General features: G+C 33.0%; 2 protein-coding genes across 3 annotated transcripts in view; both read left to right on the top strand.

Annotated features, from left to right (window-relative positions):
* The first annotated feature begins 4,523 nt into the window (after positions 1-4,523).
* On the top strand, positions 4,524-5,396 carry LOC136040337 (probable serine/threonine-protein kinase DDB_G0271538). Its single transcript, XM_065724578.1, has one exon. The coding sequence runs from the start codon at positions 4,524-4,526 to the stop codon at positions 5,394-5,396; it is 873 nt and encodes a 290-aa protein (XP_065580650.1).
* A 6,465-nt stretch (positions 5,397-11,861) lies between these two features.
* LOC136040399 (cuticle protein 7-like) overlaps positions 11,862-22,344 on the top strand; it is a 47,943-nt gene continuing 37,460 nt past the window's right edge. Inside the window, exons 1-3 of one of the 2 annotated variants that reach the window (XM_065724675.1) lie at positions 11,863-11,914; positions 15,119-15,226; positions 17,983-18,388. In XM_065724675.1, the coding sequence (XP_065580747.1) occupies positions 11,909-11,914; positions 15,119-15,226; positions 17,983-18,324 (456 nt within the window). In that variant the 5' untranslated portion in view covers positions 11,863-11,908 and the 3' untranslated portion in view covers positions 18,325-18,388. Of the gene's footprint in view, positions 11,915-15,118; positions 15,227-17,982; positions 18,389-22,344 lie in introns of those variants that run through there. The other variant, XM_065724673.1, reaches the window with a different exon arrangement.

Raw genomic sequence — 22,344 nt, 5'->3', positions numbered from 1 at the left:
CTATTTTTCAGTTTTTTCCTTTTTTTTAGTTTTTTTTTAGTTTTTAGTTTTTTAAGTTTTTTCCTTTTTTTAGTTTCTTTAGTTTTTTTAGTTTTTCGGCTGTTTTATTTTTTTTATTAGTTTTTATTTTTTTTGTAGTTTTTGCCTTTTTTTAGTTTTTTCAGTTTTTTTTTTAGTTTTTAGTTTTTTACCTTTTTTAGCCTAACCAGGATTTGAACCTGGGACCTTCATTCTCCGTTCTGACACCCTCTCTCACCGAGTGACTACTCCAGCATGTTCATTTTGGTGTTTTAAATGGTATATTATTAACCAAATTAATGTGTTTTACAATATACTAAGCATCGTCATAACAAAAATGACGACAACTAATTTCATGACGTCAGCCGACACAGAAACATGACGTCACCTGATCCACGATCCACAGATCCACAGACAACTTATTTTTATATATATAGATAGATCATCAGTTTGATCGTTTCAGTTGATTTATATTAAAAGACAATCAATAGAAGAACTAACCGTTAAACATATTGGACATAGTTAGCTATTATAATAGAACACTTGAATAAAGAACGAACTCTTGCCTATACTAGCTTCTGTAGGAAAATTAACTATAGTAAAGGCTTGTACAATTATATTTACAGTCAATAAATTAAAAATTCCCACCAACCAGGAATCAAAACCTGGTGACCCGCTTGACATTTGGGCATGCTTACCATTGTGCCATTGAAGAATTATGAAAAATAAGTTAAATGTAAAACATGATAATTATATTAACAGAGGAGCATTAGAAGAGCAAACCATTGCATTCATTGGACTTAGTTAGCTGCCAGATTCTTTGATGTTCGGCTCTAAAGAAGAAAAAGCCGTAGGCTTTTTCTTCTTTGTAATCAGGGCTTAAAATATGGGTTGCAGTTGTAGCTAGCAACGTAGTAAGAGACAATCAAGTCTCATAGTTTTAACTAAAATAACCCATAGCCCGTAAAAATATTTTACAGTTAAGAACAAACTCTAGCCAATAGTAAACGAAATAACATTTCTATGAAGATTTCAAAGATCAAGTTCTGGCCCATAGTACTTTATTCTTTTTGATATTAAAGAGCAACTTCGGACATTGATAATTTGTCTTGCGAATTTTTCGCAAGAAAAATTCACTTATCGGACATATTGATTCTTTTTTCCTTTTCCACAAATGGCTTGGTACCGGAACATCATAGAGAGCTATTTAATGGCTCTTTAAAAAAAAACGAAACAAGAAATACACTATTAGAACCGCCTTGTCCAAAACCCCTACATAGGAATTTTGCCGTCTCCTGGCCTGAGCAAGAAGAAAATTACATATACTTGTAAATCATGGCTTTTACGGTTATAATTCAGACAATATATTAAAAATTCCCTCCAACGGGTAGTCGAAGTATTCAGGTTTCACCAATAGTTTGCAGCCTAGTACCAGACGATCACGTCCCATAGTAAAAACTAAAATATCCTATAACTCCTAAAACTACAGTCAGATCAAAAACAGGCAAACTGTCAGAAGTGCCTTGTTCAATTCCTTAATGAGAAAACTAAGTCTCTTAGCTTGAAAAACAAGGAAAATTTATTCGTTTGAAATTCATGAAAAGTGACTGCAACGTCAATATTCTGCACAAGGACATATTGGTTCTTTTTTCCTTTTCCACAAATGGCTTGGCACCGGAACATTATAGAGAGCTGTTTAATGGCTCTTTTTAAAAAAATTGCCAAATCTAGTGCATGTTTTATAATTTAAAAGAACAATGTTTGACAAGTGGGTATGCTTAACATTGTAACTTCCAAGACTTAATGAACACTAATTTCCATATAATCATAGTAAAGACCAAACAAAAGCCCAATGGTATTGAACCTTGTATTTTTGTTTAATTTAGATTTAATTATAGAAAATATTGACCTTTAGCCTATTAACTGAAATAATTTATTGACAAGGTAACCTTAAACAAATTTTTTTAAAAGTTGCTTCTCTAAGATAACTTATATGAAGGATCACTCTAAGTAGTCATAAATGTGCATTTTGTAAGTTCATCAGTATCATGGCTATAGAAATTACTGACCTAGTAAAGACCAAACCATGGTATAAATTAAACTCAGTTAGCAAAACGATTCTCTATAGTTTGTCTTTTTGTACTTCAAATAAGAAAAAGACATAGGCTTTTTTCTGTGTGATTTTTATAGCAATTACATCGAAAAACAAACTATAGCCCTGACTGTAGCCCGTAACTGAAGTATTAAAATCTTTACAATAAAAAACCAACTCTAGACTATAGTATGGAGTGGTTATGGTATGAAGGTTGCTGCTGTAGATGTAATCCATGTTGCAGTAGTAGCTAGCAGCCTAGTAAGAGACGATCACGCCCCAAAGGAAAAATTAAATAGCTCATAACTCCTAAAAATAGAGTCAGATAAAAAAAAGTACACTATTAGAACCGCCTTGTCCGAAAACACTATGTCGAAAACTTACGATCCCTTGGCTTGAACAACAAGAAAATTGTATTGACTGAAAATCAAGAAAAGTGGCAGCAATCACGATATTCTACATATACCAAATCTTTTTTTCTTTCCGTTTTTTGTCCTCAGCTAGCTGGAAAGTGGAAAACTAAAGAGAGCTGCATAAAGGCTCATTTTAAAGGAAACTGCTTTGTATAATGCCTTTAGTAATTAACAATAAACAGTTTCTTAAATAGAATCACTGCAATCACGAAAACTGCATTTTCTTGTACAAACCTGATAGATGGCATTATAATTGTATAGTTTAAAAATATGTGACGTAATAAGCGAGTGCAAGATTTATAAAAGCTTATATTTTGAGAAGACAATATTATAAGAAACACATAATTACAAGAATCAATTTCCAAAGAAAAACTGCCTTTTTATATAATGCTGTAGTAGTAAGTGTTTTCTTAATATCATAAAAGTCATGTTAATTAAGGATCATTATGATTCATCTTAAATGGTGTCAGTCAAGAAAGTTTCCTGATGTTGTTATTAACTGAAGTGTTACTTAGGCTTTAAATTAACAAATTTGTAAAAATTGCCCATGGCAGGAATTGAACCTACTACCATCGAAGTATAATTCTGATACATTATCCACTGAGCCACGCAAGCTTTGAAGGGCAATTTTAAAATATTTGAAGTTGCCGGGTAGCAGCGGTAGCTAACAACCTAGTAAGAAATGGTCACGTTGCTGAATAAAAACTATTACGAATAGGATCAACATGTTATTAACGAGTGGCTCTTAGGAATAATATCCGAGTTGTAGTGGTAGTTGATCCGAGTTGTAGTGGTAGTTGACAACCTAGCAAGAGACGCTACCGTCCCATAGCAAAAACAAAATAGCCCGTAACTCCTAAAACTAGAGTCAGATCAAATAGATGTAAACTATTAGGACAGCCTTCTCCAATACCCCTATATAGTGAACTAACTGTCCCTTGGCTTGAACAACAAGGAAAATATATTGATTTGAAAATCTAGAAAAGTGGCTACAACTGTAATATTCTGCATCGATTACATTTTTCCCCTTTTTTTTCGCTTCAGCTGGTTCGACACCGGAAAATGACAGAGAGCTATTTTATGGCTCATTTGAAAAGAAATTGATGTAATTAAAAACCTTTTATAATTATCAAAAATAATTTCAAAAACAAAATCACTTGTTACGAAATACTGCATTTTTCTATAGATCTAGCTGAAAATGTTACTACCATCTGTTTGCCTCCTGGAACCCAACTTCTTTTGGCTCGACTCCTAAAGTACTTATCTCTATAACCTTGTGCTTTATTTCCGTAGAAAAGAAAAATTATTTTGTTCTTTTAGTTTTCAGTTCAGATACCCTAAAGTTATCCTGTAGATTAAAAAAAATATTTACGGTGCCTAAGCAATAATTTTATTAAAAACAAAAACAAAAATCAAAACTACAAAAATACCTGAAACTTTTAAAATTAATTTCACTTATTACGATATATAAGACATAATAAATTAATGCAATATTTATACACATTCATGTTTCCACAAGATTATTTTATTCTATTCTAGTTCGCATTTTAATATAATAAAAGCAGCTATTTAAAAGTTTTTACAAGGGATCTGTTTAATTCAATGTTTTTAGGGTCTTAACAACAAAATCTGATTTTTGAATAGAAACTAGAATAATTGGTGGCAATTTTTGAAAAAAATAATTTTATTTCATCTCTTAGTTTTAAGTTACTATATCTTAGCAAATATAATTCGACTGTTAGGAATAAACTTAAAAGTATCTAAAAGTCAAATTTTAAAACTAACGTTATTTAAATGTTATTTAGTTTTGTTATTAAAACGCTAAAGCTACTATGTAAACTGCAAAAATATTTATGGTGTCTGATAAATAATTTTAATTTTTTAATTTAAACTAGAAGAATACCTGAAAATTTCAAAATTAGTTTTGTTTTCTGTTAGGTTTAAACTACTTGATGCGTGATCTTATGGCTCATAAATATATATACACATATACAAATATAATGAGTTCCAATCATAGTAACGTACTTCATGAAAGTGATTTTTCCAATGTTGTGAGAATCAGTCCAGGTGTCTATGTTAGCGTATACAAGGCTTCTTATAAGGGAAAAGACGTTGCTATTAAAGCCTTCCGTGGTCATGATAGGGAAGCTTTTGAAAAGGAAGTTGAGTTGCTGCGAAGGGTTAAGGATAAATATGTAAAAAACATTGTGAAGTATTTAGGATCAACATCCTTGAGCGTAATAGGACACGATGAGCAGCATGTTTTTGAGTATTGCCCTGGAACGTTGAAAGAAAGGCTTGAAAGTAATGAGCAATTGTCCCTTTCACAACGTGTAGCGATTGCAAGAGATATAGCTTCAGGAATGTCCTGCTTACATGAAGCGAATATCATTCTCAGGAATCTTAGCAGTGCTAATGTTCTTCTAAAGGCTAATGAAGTTGCAGTGGTGTCTAATTTAAGATTAGCTTGTGTTATTCCCAATAGAGAAAAGAAAGCAAAATTTGGAGTGGTGAAAAACTTTCCTAGGACAGCACCAGAAACTATTGCTGGTGAGGAGTATGATCAGTCTAGTGATGTTTATTCCTTTGGAGCTATTCTTATTGAGTTAGTTCGTCATAACCCGTTGGAAAACCTGAAGATATACTATACCCCCAAAAAATGTATCGATACTGAAAAATTTGAGAGTAGCATCCCAGATGATGTAAATTTGAAAAATCTGTATAATGTAGCAACAAACTGTTTAAGTGTTGACCCCAAGAAAAGACCCACATTCAAGTCATTGATCGGTGATTTAGGTTTAATTTTTGACTTTGTTGGAGAAAAAGATAAAGTTACAAACATTAAATCTATGTTTGAGGCTAAGGGAAAGTAAGGCTATATTTACGAAAATTTTTCCAATATTGTCAGTTTAAATAGCATCAGTCATCTTCTGAAATATACTGAAATCATGTTGCGTCTAGCAAGGACTAACCTGGTTCAGGTCATCTTCAATAGATAAAACAAAGGAATACATAAGGATTCACCACAGTTCATGATAAATAGGGATCTGGATTGTAGCGGTAGCTAGTAACCTATTAAGAGATGATTACGTCCCAGTAAAATTATATTGAAAGACTATTATTAGAAGAACAAGCCATTGCATAAATTAGACTTATTTTTCTTAGACGTTCATCTCTTACTATTCCAAAGGAGAAAAAGCCGTTGGCTTTTTCATGTTTATAATCCCGGTTGTACCGGTTGACAGCAACCTATCACGTCTCATACTTAGACAAATAATGGGCAATAGCCCCGAAAAATAAAGTCAGATCGAAAGACAACGTATTTTACAGATATTAATTACTTAAGAGGAGACTTTCTACTGGAAACATTTCCCATTGGGAAGGAAATTTCCTGGGATGAACCTTCCAGGGGATAGCTTATACGAGGGGAATTCACTAGAACTCATATACGAAGTTCGGTTCATTGTTCCTGCTTTTCCTTTGCAACCCTTTTTTAAATATGGAGAGGCTCTGGGGGATTTTCTGGGTAAAATTTTTAGTGGAGTTAGAATTTTCTTGGAAATTAAGTGGGAAAGATATCCCACGGTAGATATTCTCAAAGGGAGAATTATTATCTGGTGACTCTCCAGGGGAAAATTTTCTGCAGCAGAATTTAAGTAAGAAGCAAGTCTTTCTTCAAACGAAAGTATGGTAATGAGTATTTTTCAGTTGGAACCGTAAGTGAAACATTTGGGAGGAATTTGCAGTAGGGGAGTTGGGCAGGAGTAATTTTCATTGGAAAATTTTACCTGGGAGGGTCTTTCTATTGAGGACTTTTTTGCATGAGGGGAGTTTTCAAGGAGGGTACTGATTTACAGGGAATCTTTGAAAGATGATCAGACATTAAATCATTTTTTTTTTAACTGAAAATAGAAAGCAAAATTAAATGTTAAAACAAACCGAAAGTTTTCCCTATATAGGGGCTCCCCTCTCCTTTATATTTCTCTTATTACGCTAAAGTTTTAATTTTTGTCCCAATTCCTTAAGAACGATTCCTGAAACGTAAGGGCTGTAATTTAATCACAACCTTTCACAGAAGTACTAAAAAACATTTAGCGTGAAGAGAGTAGGTGATATCTAAAATTAAATTTGTTGCATTTTGAAATTAGATCTGTCTTTTCTAAGAGGAGATGAGGAGCTGGTATTTTATTAAAAAAAAAGATAAAAAGAGATAGTTAATGGGGAGGGGGCAGCCCCGCGTCATATATACAATAAATTCTATTCATTTTCAGTTTTAATATTGCTCTTTAATTTCAGTAGAAAAAATCTTATTTAAAAAAATCCGATTGCTCTAAAAGCCCTAGGGGTATGAGTAATTTTTTTAAATTAGATAATCTACGTAAACAAATCCACTACAAAAATTACAAAAATCTATTTCTATGCTCCACTCCTAATCTAAGAAATCGTCCTTAGCTTGTCCTAGCCTAAGAAATGGTCCTAAGCTTTTAACACTTACGAAACACATCTAATACATTTTAATACATCCGTACATCTCAACACACTTCCTTTCGCAACGCACTTAATTCCTCATTTTTATACATCATATAACCCATCCTTAATCTATCTCCTATATATATAAAAATAAGTTGCCTATGTGTGTGTGGGTCTGTCGGGTGACAGACCCACAGCAACACATCTAATACATTTTAATACATCCGTACATCTCAACACACTTCCTTTCGCAACGCACTTAATTCCTCATTTTTATACATCATATAACCCATCCTTAATCTATCTCCTATATATATAAAAATAAGTTGCCTATGTGTGTGTGGGTCTGTCGGGTGACGTCATGTTTGTGTGTTGACTGACGTCATTTTTGTCGACTGACGTCATTATAAGGATTGAGCTGTATGCGTCATGAAGTTGTTTGTCAACTGACGTCATGTTTGTCAACTGATGAAATTACATACCGGGACACTGGGACACAAATGACGACCGGGAACCTCAAAGAGAAATTACAGACTGGGACACCCGGACACAAATCACGACCGGGACACAGGGAATATAAATGACGACCGGGACACAGGGACACAACTACAACGGGGACGCCGGGGGCAGAGGCGGGATATATAAATGACGACCGGGACACAGGGATTGTTCGAATAGAAATTACAGACCAGGACACAAATGACGATCGGGAAACCGGGACACAGGGAATATAAATGACGACCGTGACACTCAAAGAGAAATTACAAACTGGGACACCGGTACACAAATGACGACTGGGACACAGGGAATATAAATGACGACCGGGAAACAGGGACGCATCATTAGAATAATGAGGTATAGATCTGAATACGGATTGTTTTTCCCATGGACAATTATATGTTGCATGTGCAAGAGTCAGTAAACCTGACAATCTATTTATATGCACAGACAATAGGACAGCGAGGAATGTTGTATATTCGCATGTTTTACGTAGTTAAAAACATATATAGATATATCTTATATGTTGCATGTTCAAGAGTCAGTAAACCTGCCAATCTATTTATATGCACAGACAATGGGACAGCGAAGAATGTTGTATATTCGATTGTTTTAATCTATTTATATGCACAGACAATGGGACAGCGAAGAATGTTGTATATTCGCGTGTTTTACGTAGTTAAAAACAAATATCCACTCTATCCACATCTATCTCTATCCACAGGTGGGACACAGGGACACAACTACAATGGCGCGTAACTAATATGGAGCGTAACGACTTACGCGCGCGGGGGGGCTTGGGGGGGCACGAAGCGCCGCACTAACTAGGTGTTGGGGTGGCGCGAAGCGCCACCCCAACAGCTAGTATTATATACAATCTATAAATATACAAATAAGTTGTCTGTGTGTCGAGTGTCGTCATGTTTGTGTGTCGACTGACGTCATGTTTGTTGATTGAAGAAATTACACACCGGGACATCGGGACACAAATGACCACCAGGATACCGGGACATAGGAAATATAAATGACGACTGGGACGCTCAAAGAGAAAGTGACCGGGACACAAAAAATGTTCGATTAGCAATCACCATCAACAAAGCACCGGGACACAAATGACGACCGGGACACAGGGAATATAAATGACGACCAGGACACTCAAAGAGAAATTACAGACCGGGACACCGGAACACAAATGACGGCCGGGACAAAAATGACGACCGGGGCGCGAAGCGCCCCCACCAACTAGGTGTTGGGGTGGCGCGAAGCACCACCCCAACAGCTAGTATAATATACAATTATTATACAATGTATTTATTATACAATATTTATACAATATTATACTATAATATTTATACAACGAATCATATAATATATGGCACAATATACTACTGTTATATTATACCCTTGTACTATATGCAAGGCAGGGGCGGATCCAGGATTGTCTTTAGGGGGGGGGCATCATAGGTTAAACTTGCGAACCAAGACCGATAATCGATGAACTTGCGAACAAAAAAATACCCGCAATTAAAAGAGAACCTTGACCATTATGTGTCGTAGTGAAAATGGTTGTAAATTTAATCTAAAATTTGGTGAGGGTTTAAGTTCTAATAAATCTGTTGAAACTAAAAAGATATAAAAAATACTGATACAAAACATTGTAAATTATAAAAACCACCCGCTATAAAAAAAATAATATAAAGCTGTTCACCATCTATAAAAAGAGTATGATATTTAATATTTTCTGAATAATTTTTCGTTTTTCTACTTGTAACTAACTATGGCGAGTGAGTTAAGCTTTTTATTGAAGAAAAAACGGTCTTGAACCATCTTTTGGGGTCATGCACTCTTTGTGACAATTTGTTTAGATCAAACCATTCAGTATGTCGCCTTACTTTGTGGCATTGCTTAGTAACTATGATAGTAATGAAGAGTGGGAAATGAGGATAAAAAAACAACTTGTATATTTGTAAAAGATATATTAAACATTAAATACTAGTTCTTTTAGGGGTGTAACAAGAAAGACAGAACGAAGAGATAGACATGCACAGAAGAAATTTAAAACGAGGGTTTTAAGTACAGGCACTAAATCATTAACTAATCTTTGTTTCTTTTTAAAAGTAGTATTTTAACAAAGAGTGTCAACTTCGACGAAACTTCAAAAATTTAGTAATCAAAATTTTACTTTTCGTAACAACAAAAGTTGCATATATTTCGATTAAATTAAAGAATTTACATAGATAACTCCGAAGACCACACTGCCTTTTCATGACGAAAGTAAAACAGTTCAAAATAGGGATAACACCTTTTCATTGACAGTGAACAGATATAAAATTTAACTGGATATTTCGAACACGTATACAGTGTTCATTATCAGCAGTAAAACTCGAGTTTTACTGCTGATGATGAACACTGTATATGTGTTCGAAATATCCAGTTAAATTTTATTGTCACTGTCAATAAAAAGGTTTTATCCCCATTTTGAACTTTTTTACTTTCGTCAAAGAATTTACAATTTTATAAGAAAAAGTCTATTTCTTTATTTCCACTCCCGCCATATGTATTTAATACACGGTCGATGTCTACCTCAATATTTCGGTGAACGTTTATAAATGGCTGGTGCTGTCAGTCTAGAGTCCTGTCAGTTTAGAGTTCTCATTAGTATTTCCTCTTCCATGAATCCTAAAATATTCGAGTGAAGACCAAAATCGTCAGATAAATAGGAACTCTAATAAAGATGCATGTAGGTATTTACTTCAAACTAAGTAAATGAGTCAAAATACTCCTTAAATAACAAATAATTATGTGTTTGTTATCTTTGTATTTTGATAGGTATAGGTTGGTGATTCAATTTTCAGATATTCAGTTAAAACGCTTAAATTTCGATATGTCTGTTGAGCACAAAAATAAAAAATTTGAAATTTGAATCAGATTTAGCATCAAGTAGGAAAACTGTCCTGTAAAATTTTTGATCTATAAACAATTAATTGTGGAAATATGATTGGATGGTATATATAAAAATTATTATGAAATCCTCAGCGGTATATATTGCAGTTTAGACAACTTTACGGACAAATATATGCAACTCTTATATAAAATCATAACTATATTTTGTGACTGGTTGGTATTGAGAAGGTGAGAAATTCTGAAATAATATTGTACTTGCAATCCATTTCCGTGGTTAACTCAAGTTTTGTGAAATTACCCTTTTTATCGTTTTTTATTTTTAAATGTTTGAGAAAAATCAATGCCATTCCACTGATTCAAACTGAGAATTCAGAGACCCATCTATACTAGCTGGATATAAGAAAAAGAAAAAAAAATATTTACCTTCTCTTATAAACGATATTTCGAAAACCTATTTGTCTTTAATGATTAATCCAATCTTTCAAGGAGTATTTTGCCTCATATACTTAGTTTTAAGTATTTACTTATACGAACCTTAACTAAAGTTTAAAGAGTATAGCCTTTATTTTAATGTTTTAGGATGAACAGGCAGTAAAGTGATTTTTTTTTTACATAATACAGAGTTTTAATTAGATGAAAATGCGCAGTAAAGTGGCCACCATTTCCTCACCAAAATTCAAAACTTAAATTACTAATTTTTGCATATCTCATATATTTACTTTCTATTATACAAATCCCCTAAAAAACAACAATGTTGTAAAAACCACCCTGCTTCGCAAAAAAGAAAACCCTAAAAATCATAACAGACAGCCAAAAACAGTAATGATATCAATTTCTTTGCCTCAGTGCCCTAGCATGACTCAAAAACAAATTTTTAACAGTAAAAAGAATTAAATATTTTGCTTTTCAGCCCTGTTGTGACAGCACAATCCTGAAATACCATTTTGACATCCAAAAGAAGTTAGGATTTTAAATTTCCCCTACTTGGGGATCTCTTACGAAATAGATATTTTCGCCATCCAGTTGGGTTTTGTGGTAAAACAGACAGATTCTCTTGATAAAATTAAAACTAATTAAATATTTTTTGGCATTATGTGTCATCAGTAAAATCTGACACAGACCACACAAATTAACAAAAACCTTGTTCCAAGCTTGTTTTCAAAAAGAAACAGTATTAATAATTAAAACTAAACAACTAAAAACCAATTACAAAAAAAATTTACTTTTGTCCCATACCAGAGCAAGCGGAACCAACCACAAACCCACCACTACGTCAGGGGGGAGCGTGCCCCCACTGATGCAAGGTTTTGTGTTTTTTTTTTAATATTCTGAAGCAAAATTAGCTCTCATAAACTTGCCTAATACTTTTTGAAGTTTACAAAGAGCTGATGAATGGGTGTTGGCCTTTCGCACTTAAAACATATAAAGGTCACTGCCGCGCTTATTTAATATCAGTATTTTTTTGTGTTCACATAACTGTATTCACCATACTACAAAAAAAGAAGCAGGAAATATGAAGGTAGGATTAAATTATATATCAGTTTAGACTACCAAAAAAAAAAAATTAATTTACACAAATTTTTTGCATTGCAAATTCACATTACATTAAAGTTTAAAATGGCTGAATCTAAGGTAGAAATTAAGAACTAATATTACAACCAATTGTGATTTTTAAACGTAAAATTTTTCTTCCAATCTATAATTTTAAGAAGTGTCATGAAATATCAAAACTCATTCAAGTGCGTTTTACAAGCAATCTATTGCAAGATTAAATAAAAAAATAAATAACTTCGAAGACCACACTGCCTTTCCATGACGAAAGTAAAACAGTTCAAAATAGGGATGATACCTTTTTATTGACAGTGAAATATCAAATTATTTAACTGGATATTTCGAACACATATACAGTGTTCATCATCAGCAGTAAAACTTCAGCAGTTTTACTGCTGATGATGAACACTGTATATGTGTTCGTAATATCCAGTTAAATAATTTTATATTTCACTGTCAATAAAAAGGTATCATCCCTATTTTGAACTGTTTTACTTTCATAAAAAAATAAGTTTTTTCAAATAAAAATAAAGAGTGCCATTAAAAGTTATTATCATGTACATGAAGCGGCTGCACTTCCTCAATCTTTACGTTAAGTTCAAGTTCATTTATTTATTAATCGCACATACATGTATATATAAATGACATAGGCCCATGGGGAGACAAGCTCGAAAAACTAGGCTAAAGTTTCATAGCGCTTAAAAAAATCGTTTTTTTTTCAAAATAAATAGCTATTGTTTTAATCCATCGTTCTTAAAGAATTTTGACAACCAATTTGAAGAATTTACTGCAAAACCTTCAAACAAATGTCCCGATGGCGCAAATGTATCGCGTCTGGTAGTACTGGTTCAAATTTTTCCATAGGAAAAACAAACAAAAGAAAATAATTTTAAGAACATAAATTAATTTGACTATTAACTACGATCTTTGATATTCTTTTTTTGAAGTTTAGCAATATCAAGATCACAAGCCGACTGTTTGAAATTTCAATTTTTACATGTTTTCCAAACTCTTTTAGAAATCAGTCGTAAATAGATTTAGCTGCCCCTTCCCCCATTTCCTAGTACTAATGAAATCCGTAAACATACTTTTTTTTTATTTATTTCTAAGAATTTGTAAGTCCTATAAAATCTAAACCAATGTTCGAATAAATAAGAAATTCAATATCAGATTGTAAAAATGGAATAAAACCAAATGCTTTCAGGAAACCTACAAAGGAAAATAGAAAATAGATAAAAGGTTGTACTATATTGTATTCTTGTCAGTATTAAAGCTAAAGTGAACACATAATATTTTGGTATTATATTCCAAATTTTGGTATCACATTTTGGTATCAAAGAATTGGTGAACCATGTTCCAGGTTTTGTTAGAAGTTGAGCATATAGGATTCTTTTTCTTACAGAAAAGGTTATTCTGATAGGTTTTACTGGCACTCAAGGTTACCTTGGATGCACATCACCATCAATTACAAGAAAAAAAAAATCTCTGAAAAAATCTTCAATCAAGGAGGCTTAAATAAAGTCAAGAAACCAAAACCAAAGTGGTCTGGTACAGAACAGCCAAATAATTCATATACTAGTTTAATTAAAAAAAAAAAAATTCAGCGGATGTAAACTGACTCACTAAATTTTGAAAATAAATTATATTTGTTAATTTTCCTAAAATGAGCACAAACCAATGTAGTCACAAAGTATTTTTATTTTTGAAAGGATAAGTTCAATAACAGTCTTTTTAGCCATTATATAGTAAATAAAGAAGTAGAATAAACAAGCCTTTATTTTTATATGCTCATTTTATTTTCGAAGGGGCCTAAAACCAGAAATATATATTGATTTACCATTATATTTTAATTTACCCTATAGGATTTATTTCAATATTTCATTTTTTTATCCTTCTTTTCATGTTGTTGGGGGGCTAAAGGTTGAGTGATCAATGCAAGCATTGCCATATCATAGCAAGCAGTGGTCATAGCAAACGTTGCTTATTTGGTATAAGGATTTCTCTCTATTTTAAATTTGTATGGTTTTGGCTTAAAGTTTGACTTTATGTTAATAAATTAAGTTAAAACATAACTGTTAAATTAAAATACTTTGTTTGATAAAAAATTAAAATATTTACCATATGTAAAAATGTTACGGAAACTATGACTTACAGACAAGACTACATCAAGAGAAAGGGGGTAAGGGGTTTAAACTCCCCCCGAAATGTTTGTCCGACTCGTAAAAAAAAAAAAAAAAATGAATATAAATAAACTTTGGATGGGTTTTTTAAAGCTTTTTTAGGAATTTTGTTTTTAAAGTTATTAAAGTTTTTTTTTCTTTAGGGTAAATTATAGTGATTTATGAACATACGAGCATTTGAAGAGAATTCCCACCATTTTTATAGAATACGATATTATTTCCCTGATCTTTGTAAATAGTCGTTTAGTAAAAAACAAATTAGAAACAAAATAAAAAGAAAATTATAATTTCTAATTTAGCAATTAACAGGATTGCGAGGGGGGATTAGTCTATTTATTAGAGATATACAAAAGATGTATAGGGTATACTTTTTAGTTTACAAATGTGGGGGGTCAAAACCTCACCATTTGGTGCAGGTTTTTCTTGCTTTTGTTTGCTTAAGCGGCATTTTTTCTACGGTTTTCTTTCTTTTAAGAGCTTAAGGTAGAATACGCCATCCTGAACTGATGTACTAACTCACTCACGGATACGGTTTCGACTTAATACATTTCAAATGAGGCTATTTCTCAAATACCCATCCTGTAGAAAAGGGATAGAAGAAATAAAAATAAAATTATAATTACTAATTTAGCAATAAATAGGATCGCAAGGGGGGGGGGGAAGGGCGGAAGGAGACATTAGTCTGTTTGTATCCCCCTTAACTTTCATCCCTTCCCTACAGGATGGGTATTTGAGAAAAAGCCTCTTCTGAAAGGCATTAAGTCGAAACCATATCCCTAAGTGAGTTAGTACATCTCTTTATGCAGCAAATTGTGTCAATAGCATTAGATAAAAGGTACAGAAGAAAGTTAATCATTTGAATAAAAAATAAATGTCATTAAAAACGCTAAAATGAAACAAGCTTAATTAAAAACAAAAACGTAATCCATAGTTCCATGGATTGGTGCCAGTGATATGCGTAGGTTATTTTAAGTTTATTGTATTATTTTCAGGGAATTTTTGTAGCTGCCCTTGTTGCTGTTGCTTATGCTGCTCCCCAGTACTCTAAGCCGTCCTATTCTGGCTACAAACCTGATTACAAGCCATCATACAAAAATGATGTAAGTTCTATATTTATTAGTAATGTCTCGTTGCTCAGGACAAAATTAACGTAATTGCTTTTTTTAACGTAACAGTTTTTTTTTAATTGCAGCTTTAAAGCATAGCGACAGATGAATTTAACATAAAAATTAATATAAGAGCATTTTGTCCCTGAGCCTATCTCTAATCATACCAGAAAAAAGAAATGGTTTTCGATTGTTCTTATTACGATTTATGGAATTCTAAGGGCCGTATCATATTTTCGTCTTTATTATATTTTCGTTATATTGTATTATAAAGTTCCACAGACACTTTGGGTAAAAGTGTTGTCTCAAAGGCAACCACATCTATAAAGAAAAGATAAACTTTCTTAAGCTGTTCGGTGTCCTACGTTTCCAGCTTATTTTCTGCGGACTTTTCACCCTTGTTTTTTGTTTTGAAATTGGCACCTGCCACCCCTAAACCAACATAATTATAGAGGTCATTTTCATCAGAAATTTAATTCCTGTTCTTCCTTTTTAAGCATGTATCTGGTGGTGTAAGTTTCTATTTAACGAATTAAAGAAAAAAAAAAATCAAGAATATATAAAACCATGACAATTCCTGCTTTTCCTAAAATAAGGTGATACTTCCAAAATAGATGTTTAAAAAGTATTTGTTTTTATTTGACTGACTAAAATAACGTGTTTATATTACTTAGTCATATTAGTCCAGTGACAGGTAGAACAATTAACCACTATATACTATGAGACTTTGGTTTCTTACGCTTAAATTTGCTGCTGTTATTGCTTTATGTTCATCTATCCATTATCTAGACATTATTACTGGGGAGTTTATTTTTCTTGTATCTTTTTGGGAATTTAAACTAAATAACAGTTTAAAAAAAAATTGATATACATAAAAGAATGCTCGCTTATATATGTCAGTTGGATATTTGCTATTAGACATTCGTAAAACAATTCTGCTGCCGAGGATAACAGAGTGCTTTTAAATTAGATGTAATTAATTAATAATATTAATTAATTAATAATAATGTAATAAATTAGATGTAATTTAGACATTATTTGAATATTTTCATTAGAATATTATATGCGTTTCAAATTCTCAGTGCAACAGAAAATTTACATTAGTAATAGTTGTAAAAATACAAATATCTTAATATGAAAACTAGCCTGCTGACGTCAATAGGGCATGACGTCAATGACGTCAATGGATCCTTAAAAAAATGGTAGCGGTTGTATTCCCCTCTCAAAACGAGAATAACATAAGTAACAATCTCAACAGCCTAGTATAGTACCCTTGTTGCAGTAGTTTTAACACAGTACTGACCACCAATCTGAGAGCATCCGTAAAGGGTTATCCCTGTTATGGAAGACCATAGAACGAATATAACCCAGAGGGTAATACATTAGCAAAGTCAACCTTTGGCCTTATGAAAGCATCAGGGGTGGAGAAAAGACAGGAAAAGAGGAAACACCAGTCCTACCCATGCAAAAAAAGTGATATTCCTTGCCATTCAAGGAAGGGAAGCTATAAGTTTCCTGAATAGGGTTTTCAACAATGACATTTCCAGTTGTATACTTTCATTTCAGTCCGACGCCTTATTAGAGGGTTTTTCTAAATAAATATTTTTGATTGCTTGCTACGGGTTGTGGTTCGTTCTTTACTAAGTTGCAGTCATCACTGCAACCTTGATAAGAAGACTTTATTCATCATATAAGCGAATGCAAAAAAATACCACCATATAGGGTAAAATATTGCTGGTAACATGGTATCGAATCGGTATCGATTCGATACCATGGTATCGGTAACATGGTAACATGTATCGAACTACATGGTAATGCAAGCAAAGAGTCTTCAAACATCCTGTAGGCTGCCATAGAATGAAAAAACTCCCTGTAGCAATTTATGGGATGAATTTGACCCATAAGTTAAAATAATAGGTAAACTGACCCATGAAAACCTGTATGGTAACTTTTGAAGGAAATCTATAGGGAAATATATCAGTTGATAGTAACAAGAGGCAGCCTATGCAGTGGCTTCTGCGAGTGAAGCCTCTGAGAGGGTGGTAGACTTTTTCCAAAAAATAAACTATATTTCATTTACTTACATTGTGTTTGTGATGGTGGGGGTGAAAACCAGCGTTGTCCCAAATCGCTGTAAGCCTTGGGTATGCATCTGTAACGTGTGTAAAGGGTATTTATCCACTTTATTGGCATAAAAGAACACAAAATTGATATTACGCTGAGGGAAATAGCAAGAAACCGATTTAGACTGGAAATTTCTTCAAACTACATGGTGTCTGAACTGTTTTTCTCTGGCCAGTAACACATTTAATAGTCTATTGATCATATTTTATAACAAATAGCTTTCAAAACTACGCAAAATGCTCTTCAAATGAATGGGATTGATTGATTGAATGATTGATTCTTACGAAACGTTTCAAAACAAATGATTGCTTAAATTTAATTGTTTGTTTTTCTTTTTATAATTATCTGTTAAATGAGGAACGTCATTATATCTGTTCAGAGTCTTCTTATTGTGGTTTTAATTTCATCTATAGCTCAGTATTTTTTAAGTCTTTTAGAAATGGCATCAACCTCAAAAAACTATATAATTCATTATTTACATTAGACAAGTACTTCATATTCATTATTTTTTTTTCATTTATATGTTTATGATGAAGGTTATTCAATTTTATAAGCATATTATTACTTTAGCTTCAAATATATTGCCCTTAGCTCAGTTTTTTTCTAAGTCTTATTATTTGTTGTAGCATCCACCGATGCCTTACGACTTTGCCTGGGCAGTGAAAGACGACTACACCTACAACGACTACAACCACCAAGAAACCTCAGATGGCAATGGATACGTCAAAGGCAGTTACCAGACCCTTCTTCCAGACGGTCGTGTACAGACCGTGACCTACACTGCTGATGATTACACCGGGTATGTTGCTGATGTTCAATACTCTGGTGAAGCTAACTATGACTACAAGCCAGCATACAAGCCGTCTTATTCAGCCCCAGCATACAAAGCCCCAGCATACCCTGAACCAGTATACAAGTCACCAGCATACCCTAGTCCAGCTTATAAGTCGTATTCTCCCAAATATTAGTATCTCAGCTGTTAATATTCAGTTTATTTTTGTATATGAACTTTAAATAGAAATTTTTGTATATTACCTTTTATAGCTTACCTTTAATTTTATATTATTACCTTTTATTACCTTTTTTTATTACCTTTTATTACTTTTTTATTACCTTTTATGGCTTACCTTTTTATGGCTTACCTTTTTATGGCTGTACTGTAAATGATTTGTTTAGAATTAGAGATAAAATGCTGTGGAAGCATTACGTATAGTTATGTACCTAAGAATAAGGCCGCATCCAGGATTTTTATTCGGGGGTTGGGAGGTCACAAAAAACTTCGAAAAAACGTGACAAAGATTTGTTTATATGCATTTTTGTTACGTTTCTACGAACTGGACAAAATTTTGGGAGTTATAATCCCCCTACCCACCCTCCTGTGTACGACCTTGCCAAGAAATATAAAAAAACATTGCAATGCACGAACAGGTAAAAAGAGACCTAACATCTGAAAGACCAGTACTTACGTATTATCCCGACCACACTCAAGAAGTTTGATCAGACTGGTCTGTTAAAAACCGATATTTTTGTTTTCACTCTCAAAAATTATCAGCCAGGCCTGAGTGAGATAAACTACAAGGTTAATAGTTTTGGTTAGGTTAGGATAGGTATTAAATATACTGCGTTACCTGCTTTCCTTAATTCTCTGTTGTAGTTTCTATAATTTTGTTACTAAAGTATTATATTTTCATCATATTTAGGTATGTTTCATTATGATTAACCTAACTTCACTTCTTGAGTGTGGTCAGGACGATATGCAAGTACCGAAAAAAATGTATAATGGTAATACAGAAACAGAACTAAATCACCAGCTTTGCCTGATTGAAACATCTTAAGCAACTTTTGCAGGAGGCATAAAATCTTAAGCAACTTTTAACATCTTAAGCAACTTTTGCAGGAGGCATGGAAGACAACCCGTACGCATGTCACGAAAACACACGGCCGAATAACCAAACCAGCGCATTAAGATTTTTCGTTATTTTTTCAATCCCTTCAATTTGAACATCTCTCTGATCTTCCAATCTTTCCTCCCCCTAAATAGAAAATAAGGGATAGAACGTCTTGAAAAATACTGTTCATGAAGGTTTAATTTACTGAGAGTTTCAACTCTATCACTCAGTCGTAAAAAAAAACAAGGGATTCTCACCAAACTACGTCTAAAATTCATTATATTTTAGTGGAACCTACTGGCTGTACGTTATCTTTATAATAAGAAACATTCACCTGCTAGACTTCAGACGTGAAAAAAGAAATAAAACGTAAACTCTCTTAAGAGCAAATACCTATTGACTATGATTTTAATTATATCATCTAAATTGATTTGCAAATCTGTAAAGTGATTTAACTACTATTGTCCATTTTTCTTTTTAATTCTTTATATAAATTTTTGTGTGTACTATATCCTTGCTATTTTGATAATATAACAGATAATATATGAAACGCAATGTAAATGAGAAGACTTTGGTGGATAATCAAATTTTAAATTCTTGACTTGACAGTGTCCTAAGGTGTTTTTTGAATCTTTTAGACACTAGCATATCTGTTTTACAGAACTTTACGAAAGCACTAAGTTTAATGACATAAACAATCTTATAAAGCAAATACTTTTACATTGTGATACCCAAAATACAAATCTTCATGATGAGCAAGTCGGGATCAGACAACAAGCAGCATGTTCTCAAAAGATACAGGAGGAAAAGATAGATAGGAAAAGATTGTAGGAAAAGATACACTTAGGTTATATCTCAGAAAACCGGTTTAATAGCAACAAAGACAAGCGACGGGTAATAAAATACATCGGACTTGTATAATTTGAGCTACGTATTTCCGCAAAGGGGGTGATGGTGTTTAGTTTAGGTTATGTCAGATTAGTCTAGGGGCACTATTTTAATAATTTACCTCCCCCCTTAGTGTCCAAATTTTATCATTATATAAACTAAAAGTTGTATGAAGGTTATACTTCATTAGGATTAACCTATTAATTGATTGGGAATAGGCTAAAAGCTTTTCTGTCTCCTAAAGCTCAAGACTTATAGCTGAACTCTTTGAGCTAAAAAGAGCTTAATGCATAAGAAAACATTTTGGGGTATATTTTTCCCAAAAAAAGCTAAGAAAGAGCCCAAAAATTATTTTCCCAATTACTTTGAATTTGTATGCTTGATTTTTGGATCTAAAGGAATCGTAATGGAAACAGAAAAATACACAACAAGAAATTGAGAAAACCCCACCCCTCCAAAAAAGAGAAAAACAACAAAAAACACAAATGGGATCAAGCAAAGGGCAAAAAAAGGGTTCATTTCCCAGACTGCATGGAAGGGTTTTTGTAATATTTGAAAGAGGGTTGTTTGATTTGAAATAAAAAGGTGTAGTGCGGCTTAAGGAATGAAAATCATTTAAGGGCTGCAAGTCTCCCTTCCATACCTTTTCTCATTGCCATTTCCCTAACCTTAAGATTCAATCACGATCTTGAGATGGCCATATTTTGTTTAAAAATGTTAATAGGTCAATTAAGTGTTTTTTCAGGGTCAACATAACCGAGATAGCCTGTGAGTAAGAGCCAGAAGCTGTGTAAACTACTTGTTGTTTATCGATGGACCATATTAGAAAAAGGCTCTTTGTTTCGTTTTTTAATTAGCTAGGAGCTCTTAAATATCGTTTAGTAGTCCACAATCCCCGAAGTTTCCCAAAGGCGTTATAAAGGTGACAGAAGGTATCCTTTGTTTTGCAACAGATTTTGCCTGTCTACAATTTCGGTTTTCATTATATATGCGGACATGTTTTCTTAAATTAGACTGGGCGAAACTATTCATAGAGTCTTTTAATATTAAATTGTTATAAATTGGTCTTAAGGAAATATCTCCCGTTTCTCTATTTATAGCCAAATTTATATTTATATGTTTTTTTTTATCTCAATTACCTCTTTAAAAGATTGCGGTAGTATTTAAAAAAAAAATTCCATAGATCTTGTTGAGAAGCTGAAAAATCATGGTATAACAGAAAAAACTATCTTATCTAGTTTTGATGCAGTTTCCATGTACACTTCATGCGATGTCCATAAATGTGAACAGGCCTTACAAAGAAAATTAGAGGAAAATTCTGCTTGGTCAGACTATAAAACCTTGAAAATTGACACAATCATGAGGCTTGTACGTCTTTGCAACAAGTTCTCCTTATATTTTATGTTTCGAGAAAAAGTTTTCCTTTAGGTCAAGGGCCTACCCATGGGCACTGTTTTGTCTCCTTTTTTGGAAAATTTCGACATGGATTTCATAGAACAGTCTGCTTTGAACAGTTTCCCCTTAAAACACTCTCTCTGGTTTCGTTTCGTTGATGATGTTCTTGCTGTTTGGGAACATGGTCAGGACTCTCTAAAAGATTTTTTGGCACATTTGAATTCTTTTGATTTGAATTTTCAATTTACAATAGAACTGGAAGATTCAGGAAAGCTCCCTTTCTTGGATGTTTTAATTATAAAAATATTCCTAGCCTTGAATTTTCTATATATAGAAAGCCAATCCATAATGATCGGCATCTACATTTCTCGTCAAATCACTCTCCTTGTGTAAAAAGAGGGGTAGTAATTTCTTTAGTTGACAGGGTTCTAAAAATATGTTCACATAATCATGTAAAATCCGAGTTAGATTATGTTAAAGAGATTCTATTCTGCAATGGCTACCCAATCAATCTCATTGAAAATATAATAGATAGACGATTAAAAAAGGTCAAACAGGAAAACAGGGAGCCCGCCCCCCTTGATTCAGTTGCACTGGCAATTGAGAAAAAAAACTTTCACTACATTACCATACGTCCCGAAACTCAGCGACAAACTTGAAAAAACAAACAAAAACATAATCTCTCCGTTTCTTTCAAAACTGAACAAAAAGTTGAACATTTTTTCAACTCGGAAAGGATAAAACGGGCCCTATACTAGGTAGTGGTGTCTACAGAGTCCCGTGTTCATGTTAAAAATTTTACATTGGCGGGACCCA

The sequence above is a fragment of the Artemia franciscana genome, chromosome 20 (assembly GCF_032884065.1).
Source record: "Artemia franciscana chromosome 20, ASM3288406v1, whole genome shotgun sequence".
Lineage (NCBI taxonomy): Eukaryota > Metazoa > Arthropoda > Branchiopoda > Anostraca > Artemiidae > Artemia > Artemia franciscana.
This window is presented reverse-complemented; position numbering and strand designations above follow the sequence as displayed.